An 11,367-nucleotide genomic window follows, 5' to 3' on the forward strand; every position below is an offset into this window, starting at 1 on the left:
TTACACCTTTACTAACCTGGGAAAGGAAGCAATGGCTTTCTTCTACCTGCTATATGTACATTAGCTCCCCTCCCCCAAGAAGCAATAAAAAGCGAATCACACTGTCACAGTTTATTGAGATTTTATAAAAACTCAAGTCATTTGGAAGAATAAGGTGCAACCCATTAGTTCAGACAAGTCTGTTCAGTATTTATTTTTCCACTATGTGGCACTGATGGTGAGAGCTGTTCACGCTACTAGACAGCATGGAAATATTCAAACTGAAGCAGGCTGCCTTGTCTCGTGAGGACTCTAAGGTAAAACAAAAGTTACCACCCAGAACCTCTGAATCAGAGAAAAAGCTCTGTTTACTTAAGTTTTTAGGAAGTTAACTTTCTTCCCCTGGTCAGATATTTAAAGTGCCCTTACAGGGCTCAGTGACCAAAGTCCTGGTTCTAATTCAATGTGAAAAGGCAGAGGGCATATGGAACTTCAAAGAAAAGCCTGACCTTTTCCTATTCATATCATTTCCACATCCCCTGCCTTTTCCACAACATTTTCAGCCAGCATAGAGCCCAGTTTTTTATAAAATTGAGAGGAGAAACAGTACTATGAACATGGGTCCCTCTCAAAGTTAGAGCCAAACAAAATAAATAAGAATCACAAAGGAAGGGGAAGTAGAAGAGGCTGAGGGAGCAGTCCTTTGCCTCAGGTCTGGTGCACCTCATGGAACATCAGTTCACGGGGGATGACTGTTTCTGGACCAAACTTGGTGGCCGCCCGGCGCTCGAAGGCAGCAACATTCTTTTTGACAACCTCATCAAAAAACATGGTGGCCAGCTGGGAGTGCAGCAGAGAACGAAATTCAAAGGAAATCTAGGAATGTGTAAGAGATAGTCAGAATCTCTTAAACAGGTTTGACAGTCCCTGGCCGAATGAGTGGGTACTGATCCGTAGTGCCTTTACTCTCCATCCCCCCACTCCAGCTTAAGACTCTCAAGAGCACTAACTTAGGACTGGGAGGAGTAGAAGTTTGATACGAACCCAAGCATAGGAAAACTTGTTGATTTAAGAGATGTTTGGTGTTAAAGAATTTTCACACTGACACAGCTCTTCCCTCATATCCAGTCCTAGACTAGACCTGTTAAAAGCTTCTTGACTCACCGAAAAGTCCACTGTGCAGGTTCGGGGGTAGGCAGGGATACCAGGGCTGAATCGCCAAATAGTCTCTAAGTGGTTGAAGAGCTTGCCATCAGTGCAAACAGCCTACAATAAGAATCAGCTAGTTACAAATTATAGGAGGTGGGAAAGAAGGGTCTAGAGAATGGAGCTTCATGGTGGAGCACCTGTCCTTGTATGTGTGAGACCCTGGGTTGAACCTCCATACTATAAAAGTAAATAATAAAAGGCATTTCCCTTCCTCCCTGGTGTTTTATTAGGTAAATATTCTTTTTGCTGGTCCTGGGCCTTTAACTCAGGGCCTGGGTACTGTCCCCGTGCCTCTTCGCGCTCAAGGCTGGGGCTCTACCACTTGAGCTACAGTGCCACTTCTGGCTTTTTGTGGGTAGTTTATTGAAGAGTCTCACAGACTTTTCCTAAAGCTTGGACTGGCTCAGATCTCAGCCTCCTGAGTAGCTAGGATAACAGGTGTGAGCCACCAGTGCTCAGCTTATTTAGACAATACTTATGAGATAAAATAAATTTCAAGAAATAACATTTAAAAAGGCATTAACTGTGAAATACTATGGAGCACAAAAAATGTCCTGTCCCAAAAAAGCCTCACCTTAACCATGTGAGGCTTGACCATAGAAACTGCAGAGGTATAACGTTCCAAGACAGGTGGGAAGCCAACCTCCAACTGGGCTTTCAGGTGACCCTTACGGCTGGACACCACCAGAGACTTCTTACACCAGGGCACAAACTCTCGGTACTCCTGGACATTGGACACCACCTCATACATCTCCTGCATTGAGTACCTAGGGGGAAAGGAATCACAGAGAGGCCAAGGAACTGCCAGCTAGGTCAGATTCCTACTTGCCATTGATCCTCAACACTTGTCTGTGCCAGCTAACCATACAACTTTAGGAACTAAAGATGATCTGCCAAATACAAATTTACATGTCTCTGTGGTAAACTATGTTTTACAGGTTACACAATTTCACATTATTTTGAACCCAAGAGAGACTTCTAGATGTGTTGTCAGTTTCTTATTGGCTATCACAGGATCAGATCCTAGCTCTATAACAGCGTGAACCTAGGTAAATTACCTGTGCCTCCATTCTCTTACCTATAAAACGGAGCTAACAACAGTGCTTGATTCATAGGTTTGCTGTAAGGAATGAGGGGAGTTTATGAAAAATACCTAGGCAGTACATAACAAAGTGGTCAATAAGTTAGATATTACATTGTGTTCATATAATTTTTGAAAAGGTAAGCAGAGGGGCTGGGGATATAGCCTAGTGGCAAGAGTGCCTGCCTCAGATACACGAGGCCCTAGGTTCGATTCCCCAGCACCACATATACAGAAAACGGCCAGAAGCGGTGCTGTGGCTCAAGTAGCAGAGTGCTAGCCTTGAGCGGGAAGAAGCCAGGGACAGTGCTCAGGCCCTGAGTCCAAGGCCCAGGACTGGCCAAAAAAAAAAAAAAAAAAAAAAAAGAAAAGGTAAGCAGAGAGGTAATACTGTTTTTGTTGTTTGTTGTTTTGGGGATATAGTTGCTATGTAGCTCAGGCTGCCCTTGAACACAATCCTGCCACTACCTCTTGCTTGCCTGTATTATAGGCAGGAGCTATCATCCTCAGCTACTCAGTTGTGTTAACACATACCTTTGGTATAGTACAACCCTAGATTCATTTTGCTTAAAATACATGCACAGTAACCAAAAAGAAAAGGAGGCTGGCAGAAGATAGGAAAAAAGGAAAAAAAAAAAAAAACCTGGGATGAATCTTAATCACTACCCTATCATTGTACCTAAACATAGCTGCAGAGGGGGAAAGGAGGATGCTCACCCCATAATCCTCCGCTCTGAGTAAGCCTTTCGCTTGTTGGTGAAAGGGGCTGCAAAGCCCATGAAGGAACGACAAGGAGGTAGGCCAGCCTCAGCTGCCAAGACCTGGGCAGTCCGGGGCAAGAAGAGGCTGCAGGAAATCAGAAATCTATGGCCAAAAGCAAAAGGCAATGTCACGATTTTTTCTCTCCTTTTTTGCATTCGATCATTTCCAGATGAAGGAGAAGAAGGGTTCATCCCAGAGAAAGGTCGTGCAGACAAGCTTTTCCCCTCCAGCACCTGCTGCGGCTCTCCAGGCTCCCCAGCCAGGCAGTCACGAGTGCAAAAGGTCGAGGGCAGCTAAGGACAGGGCCAGGGGTGGGGCTGGAAAAAAAGGGGAGCTTGCAAAGGGACAGTCACCTTTAGGGCTATTCTGCTCAAAACAAAAGCTGTCAAGAAGAATACACACACACACACACACACACACACACACACACACACACACGTCCCCTTGACCCTCCAGCCAGGTTAATAGCAGATCTCCCACAAAAGGGCCAAGAACCGTACCCCGAGGGTACAACTTGGAAACGCATTATGCGAAGCTCTACTTTAGCTAACAGGACATCCCCGCTGCCGCGCCAACCACCTAGGGCCGCAACCCCCACTGCGGGACTTGGAGGGTGCGGGGCGACCCCTTCCCTAGGGCGCCCACCCGCCAGCGCCTCGCTCTCACCTCATTGGTCGCGGAGGGCCGGGGGGCGGGGCCTGGAGCGCGCCCGGGCGGAGCGCGACGCCGCAGCAGCCCCGGGCGGCCGCGCGCGTCCTAGCCGGGAGCCGCCGCGCGCCCGCGGAGGCCATGCGCGCCACCCTGCCTGGACCCTGTGGCTGCGGCTGGCTGGCGCCTTCCGGCCTGCGCGCCGGGCTAAGGGTGGGGGCCGCCGGGTAGATTCCACGCCCCGGAGCTCAGCGGACAGCAGCGGCGCGGGGGCAGCGGCTGCTGGGCCCCTGCTCCCGCCTAGGCGGCTGGATCCGCTAGAACTGAAGCGGTGACCGCAGCTCCGGGTACCCTCCACGTCACGCGGTTGCCAGGGCCTGGAACCGGGACAGGGAGGAAGGAGGGCCGACGCTGCCTGCCGGGAGATGTAGTTCCTTCCGCGGCCCCGGGAGAGACAGGGCGCTTGGGGAGGGAAGCAGCCTGAACGGCTCCCGGGGAGACGAGGTCGCTAGGCAGAAACGACCTCGCCGAGGGCGTGGTCACAGGACCTGGTACGTAGGCACCCTGGCGGCCTCGTGGGCGTGTCCACGCCAGATGTCGGCGGATCCTCCGGCCGCTCTCCGCGCCCTTCCCGGGCTCTGCCTGTGTGCGTGCGCAACTCCCGGGGCTCTCGTTGTCTGCTGTGCCTTACCTCCTTGGGAAAGGCCGTGAAACAGGCCAGCCTGTGTGGCCTCAGAATTGCGTAATGAGAAGGTGGGGGGTGTATGTGTATCTGTCTCCCGGCTGTCTTTTGTTTGCATGACTTCATTATTTTATTTTGTTTTGTTCTTCGTCGGATCGTGGAGCTTGAATTCAAGGCTTGGGCTCCACCACTTTGAGCTGCAGTTCCACTTCCGGCTTCCTGGGGGCTTAATTGGAAATAAACTTCTCCTGGACTTTCCTGCAGGGGCTGGATTCGAACCGTGATTCTCTGATCCCAGCCTCCTGAGTAGCTAGGATTACAGGTGTGAGCCACCGCAGCACCTTTCTATTCTTTTCTTTTCTTTGGCCAGTCCTGGGGCTTGAACTCAGGGCCTGAGCACTGTCCCTGGCTTCTTTTTGCTCAAGGCTAGCACTCTACCCACTTGGGCCACTGGGCCACTTCTGGCCGTTTTCTGTATATGTGGTGCTGAGGAATCGAACCCAGGGTTCCACATATATGAGACAAGCACTCTTGCCACTAAGCCATATCCCCAGCCCCACCAGCACCTTTCTTGTTTGTTTTTTGTTTGTTTGTTTTTGGTCAGTCCAAGACCCAGGACCTGGGCACTGTCCCGGAGCTTCTTTTCCTCAAAGCCAACAAACAATTCTACCACTTGAGCCCCAGCGCCACTTCTGTTTTTCTGTTTATGTGGGGCTGAGGAGTCGAACCCAGGGCTTCATGCATGCTAGGCAAGCAGTCAACTGCTAAGCCACATTCCCAGCCCCTTTTGTTTGGGGATTTTTTTTTTGATACAGGGTCTCACCAGTCACAGAAGCTGACCTTGAATTTGTGAATCCTCCTGCCTCAGACTCCAGAGTGACATAATTTTCTTTTTTAATAATTTGTGTACTTTATACACATGTGTGAAAATAGGACAAGGTAACTTGATGAGTCTGGTTTGAGAAAGGAGAAGAATGGCAGAGGGGTGGTTAGGACCAAGAAGTATTGTACACAGAAATGGACTTGTTCACATGAAACTCCCTTGCATAACTAACTGATGTCAAGCAAAAATTATATATAAAATATGAAATAAAAAAATAAAGTTTACCTGTGTAAAATAACTTATGGAAAGGAGTTTAGGGTGGGGCTGGTCACTGGTGGCTCACACTTGAAATGGAACCCATGCTAGGCAAGCACTCTACTGCTAAGCAACATTCCCCGCCCACTTTTTTTTTTTTTTGGTCAGTTTTGGTGCTTGAACTCAGGGCCTGGGCACTGTCCCCGAGCTCTTCTGTTCAAGGCTAGTGCTTTACCACTTGAGCCACAGCACCACTTCCGGTTTCCTGGTAGTTAATTGGAGATAAGAGTCTCAGGGACTTTCCTGTCCAGGCTAGCTTTGAACCAGGATCCATCCTCAGATCTCAGCCTCCTGAATAGCTAGGATTATAGATAGGCCTGAGCCACAGGCACACAGCCCCTAGCTTTACTTTTAAGGAAAAGATTCTGGAAGTGTGCACTCAATGGATGAGACTTCATTGACAGACACCCAAACAGTGAGGTAAATACTATGTTACTTCCCACAATTCAAGGAGAAAATAAGGACTAAGTGTGTCTAAAGTGGCAGAGTGTCTGTCTAGTAAGCCCAAGGCCTTGAGTTAAAACTCCAGTACCACCAAAAGAAAAAGCAATTGCCCTTGATAAAAGTGGAAAAGAATGAGGAGGAAAATCAGCAATTAGAAAGAGACTGGATCTAGTTGGGTGCAAGAGCAATTAAAATTCTTCCATGGCAGAGTAGGTGAAGAACATCTTTTTTTTTTTTTGGCCAGTCCTGGGCCTTGGACTCAGGGCCTGAGCACTGTTCCTGGCTTCTTCCCGCTCAAGGTTAGCACTCTGCCACTTGAGCCACAGCGCCGCTTCTGGCCGTTTTCTGTATATGTGGTGCTGGGGAATTGAACCTAGGGCCTCGTGTATCCGAGGCAGGCGCTCTTGCCACTAGGCTATATCCCCAGCCCCGGTGAAGAACATCTTTAGACAGATGGAGCCAAGCACTGGTGGTTCCTGCGTGTAATCTTAGCTACTCAGGAGGCTGAGATCTGAGGATCTAGGTTCAAAGCCAGCCCAGGCAGAAAAATCCCCAACTTTTATCTCCAGTTAGCCAGCGAAAGCTGGAAGTAGAGGTCTGGCTTAAGTAGTAAAACATCATCATCATCCTTGAGCACAAAAGTCAAGTGAGAGTTCAAGTCCCAGTGCCAGCCCCAAAACAAACCAACCTTTATCTCCTCCATAGCACTTAATACTACTAGTTCAATCATTATTGGGCTAGGGGTGAGCTTAGTAAGAGTGCCTATCAAGCACTGGTGGCTCATGCCTGTAATCCTAGCTACTTGGGAGGCTGAGAATAAAAGTTCAAAGCCAGCCCAAGCAAGAAAGTCTGAGAGACCATTATCTCCAATAAATCAGAAGTGTTGCTGTGGTAGAGTGCTAGCCTTGAGCAAAAGAGCTCAGACAGGGCTGGGAATATGGCCTAGTGGCAAGAGTGCTTGCCTCATATACATGAAGCCCTGGGTTTGATTCCCCAGCACCACATATATAGAAAATGGCCAGAAGTGGCGCTGTGGCTCAAGTGGCAGAGTGCTAGCCTTGAGTAAAAAGAAGCCAGGGACAGTGCTCAGTCCTGAGTCCAAGGCCCAGGACTGGCCAAAAAAAAAAAAAAAAAAGAGCTCAGGGAAAGTGTCCAGGTTCTGAGTTCAAGCCCCATGGCTAAGAACAACAACAAAATAGAGTACCTGCCTAGCATGCATGAGGCTCTGGGTTCAACATCCAGCGCAATACATAAATAAGTAAACAAGTAAGTATATTTTGTCATCTTTTATCTCTTTTCTTCCATCTACCTGAGGGATATGAGACCCCAAGTCAGAGAATGATCTTTTACTCCCCTAACATCTTACCCCCTCAGCACTGAAGAGAGGGTCTGTTAGGTCCTCAGTTTACTCCTCCCATTACTGTGTACCAATCTCTTTCCAGTTCAAAGATGGTAATCTGGAGTCACCCTCAGATAAGAATATGAAGGACAGTTTACTCTTTGCACCCTACCCTCATGTTCGGTGCCACCTCTGACTAAGGGCTTGCACATGTGAGACAGCTGCTTAGAGTGTGGAGCTGGGCTCTGGTTGGGTAAAGACAGAAATGAACTGGCATCCATGACTGAACTGTGACACCATTAGCACTCTGCCTTCACCGAGTTAATGGCTGCACAATCCCCAAGGCCCAATAGGCCTGCCGAGCCAATTTTCTTGCTAGACCCCACTAATTAGATTAACTAATTACTGCCACTTAGACCTTTTCTACTTCATTCCCTGTATCTAAAAGGTCCGATTTCCTGCCATGCCCCTACCATTCTACATCAATAACTTCAAGTATTGACTCGAAAAACATCTCCTCCAGGAATGAATCTATCCCTCAACCTTACTCTGAATTCATAATTCCATGTAAACCAGTATGAACCTTATGTTCTCTGTTTCCTCTTGTATGTCCTACTAAGTAATAAACTCTAAAGTAGTGGTTAATGGAGATGAGTCTCACAGGGACTTTTTTGCTTGAGCTGGCCTTGAACTGTGATCCTCAGATCTCAATCTCCTGAGTAGTTAGGATTACAGGCACAAGCCACCAGTGCCCAGTGCCATCACTTGTTAAGTTTCTACTTTCCAATCACTTAGTATAGGGCTGGGCACATAATAAATCTTCACCTTTGCACTGGGAATATGCCTTAGTGGTAGAGGGCTTGATTAGCATTCATGAAGCCCTGGGTTCAATTCCTCAGTACCTATAAACCAAGAAAGCCAGAAATGGTGCTATGGCTCAAGTGGTTAAAGTGGTAGCCTTGAGCACAGAGAAGCTCAGGAACAGAGTGCAGGCCCTGAGTTCAATCCCCACAACATGCAAAAATAAATAAATCTTCACCTTTATTAGAAGAATAAAAACCAAGGCTTAGCAGGGCGCAGGTGGCTCACACCTGAAACCCTAGTTACTCAGGAGGCTGAGATCTGAAGATCATGGTTCAAAGCCAGTCCAGATAGGGAAGTCTATGAGATTCTTATCTCTAACCCCTAGAAAACCAGAAGTAGTGCTATGGCTCAAAGTAGTAGAGCACTAGCCTTGAACAAAAGAGCTCAGGGACAATGTCCAGTCCTTGAGTTCAAACCTCAGGACTGACAAAACAAAAACAAAGTTTAAATAACATCAGGGGACTAGAAATGTGGCTTAGTGGTAGAGTGCTTGCCTAGCATGCACAAGGCCCTGGGTTCCGTTCCTCAGTACCACATAAACAGAAAAAGCCAGAAATGATGTTGTGGCTCAAGGGGTAGAGTGCTAGCCTTGAGCAAAAGAAGCTCAGGGACAGTGCTCAGGCCCTGAATTCTGGCAAAAAAAAAAAAAAAAAAAACAGCAGGTATCCTCCTAAGATTACCCAAATATAAACTGAGTAGTTGAATTCAGGGCTGTGTCACCAATTCTGTCCTCTTACCTGTAGTGTTATACCTGTGTGTCATCCAAGCCTCAGAAGTGTTATCTACATCATCCTCTTTTTTTTTTTATTACTTGGAAATCCTCTTTCTTGCTCTGGATAATATTAAAAATAACTCTTCTAGCACTTCTAGCCCTTCTAGCCCTTCCTCCTCCTTCCAGCTGCCAGAAAGCCCAGCTGGCAACTCTTCTTGTCCACCTCCACCCTTGTGCCAAACCCAGGCACATGATCCAAGCTCAACCCCTGACTCCAATTCCTCAGGTTACCAAGAGCTATTTTGGGCAGTGCAGAGACCATGTATTCCCTTCCTCTACTTCTCTGCATGGTATCCTAGCTTAGCCCTTCTTGGAAGGACCATCATATCCAATGCTAAGTCAGTATGTCCCAACATTCTCTGGCTTTTTCTGTTTATATGGTACTGAAGAATCGAACCCAGGGCTTCATGCATGCTAGGCAAGCACTCTACCACTAAACCACATTCCCAGTCTACCTTCAGTTTCTAGTTCAGCCTCTTTCTTTTTATTTTCATCCATCACCACACATTAAATGCTTATTCCCATGTTTTGAAGACTACAACTAAAAAAAAAAAATTCAAGGTATACTGTTGTGATCAAAAAGTTAAAATTTTTGAGTGCCACTGGCTCCTGCCTATAATCCTAGCTACTCAAGAGACTGAAATCTGAGGATCGTAGTTTGAAAGCCAGCTAATTTGCCTATCAGCCTACTTGGGCAGGAAAGTCAAAAGGTGTGGTTGAGGGCTGGGAATATGGCCTAGTGGCAAGAGTGCTTGCCTCATATACATGAAGCCCTGGGTTCGATTCCCCAGCACCATATCTATAGAAAATGGCTAGAAGTGGCGCTGTGGCTCAAGTGGAAGAGTTCTATCCTTGAGCAAAAAGAAGCCAGGGACAGTGCTCAGGCCCTGAGTCCAAGGCCCAGGACTGGCAAAAAACAAACAAATAAAAGGTGTAGTTGAAGTGGTAGGGCCCCCAACATTAGGCAAAAAAGCTGAAACAGTGCCCAGGCCTGGAATTCAAGTCCCACACCAAAAAAAACTAAAGTAGTAGTAGTTGTCCTCCTCCTCCTCCTCCCCTCCCCCTCCCCCCTCCTTCGCCCCCCCCCCCCCAAGTATGGGGCTTGAACTCAGCTGAGTGTTGTCCTGGCTTCTTTTTGCTCAAGGCTAGCACTCTACCACTTAAGCCACAGTGTCATTTTGGGCTTTTTTTCTGTATATGTGGTGCTGAGGAATGGAACCCAGGGCTTCATGCATGCCAGGCAAGCACTCTGCCACTAGGCCACATTTCCAGCCATAAAGTTCTTTTATTGGGCTGGGGATATGGCCTAGTGGCAAGAGTGCTCGCCTCGTATATCAGGCCTTTTCTAGGGCTTTATGCATGCTAGGCAAGCACTCTACCACTAAACCATATTCCCTGCCCTCACCTCTACTTTTTGAGACCAGGCCTCACCATATATCCCATGAATTCACAATCCTCCTGCCTCATCAGTTATCTTGGGTGCTGAAAATAACATGCATGCACCAGCATACCACCTTTGGATCCTTTTGTTTTGTTTTGTCAGTTGTAGGGCTTGAACTCAGGGTCTGGATGCTGACCTGAGCCTCTTTCTGCTCAAGGCTGGTGCTCTACCACTTGAGCCACGGTACCACTTCTGGAATTGGAGTTACAAGTCTCATGGATTTTTCCTCCTGGGATGGTTTTGAATCGAGATTCTTAGTTAGCTCGGATTACAGTTGAATCCTTTTTAGAAATTCAATCTCCAGGTTGTGAATGTGGTTTAGTGGTAGAGTGCTTACTTAGCATGCATGTAGTTGTGGGTTCAATTCCTCAGTATCACATAAACAGAAAGGAAAAGAAAAGAAATTCAATCTCCAGTTTTCTGTTTTCCCTTTTCTGGTTTGGGATGTCCTCCAGCCAGTTGTTTCCTGATTGACCTCTCTCTCTTTTATGGGGGAAGGGAACTGTTGGTGTGTGTGTGTGTGTGTGTGTGTGTGTGTGTGTGTGTGTGTGTGTGTGTGTGTGTACTGTTGGTGTGTGTGTGTACCCAGGTCTTAGTCTTGACCTCCAGCCGGGGTGCTGCTCCTAATCGTTTGTGCTCATGGTTAGTGCGCTACCATTTGAGCCACAGCTCCACTTCGGACTTTTAAAAAAATTATTATTGTTAATTGGAGATAAGGGTCTCATGGACTTTCTTCCCATGGCTTTAAACCACGAACCTCAGATCGTAGCCTCCAGAGTAACTAGGTTTATAGGCTCTGCTAAATCTTTTGAAGCGTTGTCACCTAAACACCTTAATCTGGCAATAGAGTAATTTAGGGGTTGAAATGTCCCTTTTGTTGGCCGTCTTGGAGACCTTTTCCAGCTCCCACCTGTCCTGACCTCTTCGTGGAGGCTTTCTCTCTGCAGTTTGGACTACTTTTGCCATGTCCTTTCTACCCAGCGGAAGTCATCTCCGGCGGGGATCCCC

General features: G+C 47.5%; 1 protein-coding gene across 2 annotated transcripts; it reads right to left on the minus strand.

The window, feature by feature from the left end:
• Positions 1-96: 96 nt before the first annotated feature.
• Positions 97-4,227, minus strand: Coq10a (coenzyme Q10A). 2 transcript variants are annotated; one of them, XM_048361730.1, is made up of 5 exons: positions 3,698-4,227; positions 2,987-3,133; positions 1,763-1,955; positions 1,144-1,245; positions 97-855 (listed from the first exon to the last, which is right to left on the minus strand). In XM_048361730.1, exons 1-5 carry the CDS (start codon positions 3,820-3,822, stop codon positions 688-690), a joined length of 735 nt encoding a protein of 244 aa, XP_048217687.1. In that variant the 5' UTR covers positions 3,823-4,227; the 3' UTR covers positions 97-687. The 2 variants fall into 2 exon arrangements, with proteins under 2 accessions (XP_048217687.1, XP_048217695.1); XM_048361738.1 differs by lacking the exon at positions 3,698-4,227 and adding an exon at positions 3,532-3,572.
• Positions 4,228-11,367: the final 7,140 nt, after the last annotated feature.

The sequence above is a fragment of the Perognathus longimembris genome, chromosome 1 (assembly GCF_023159225.1).
Source record: "Perognathus longimembris pacificus isolate PPM17 chromosome 1, ASM2315922v1, whole genome shotgun sequence".
NCBI classification, from domain to species: Eukaryota; Metazoa; Chordata; class Mammalia; order Rodentia; family Heteromyidae; genus Perognathus; species Perognathus longimembris.

Excerpts from the sequence above, each read along its gene's own strand:
- Coq10a (XM_048361730.1), bottom strand. The coding sequence starts at position 3,822 with ATGGCCTCCGCGGGCGCGCGGCGGCTCCCGGCTAGGACGCGCGCGGCC. Across the intron at positions 3,134-3,697 it reads GGCCCTCCGCGACCAATGAG|ATTTCTGATTTCCTGCAGCC; the intron begins GTGAGAGCGAGG and ends TTTTGGCCATAG. Across the intron at positions 856-1,143 it reads CCTGCACAGTGGACTTTTCG|ATTTCCTTTGAATTTCGTTC; the intron begins GTGAGTCAAGAA and ends ACACATTCCTAG.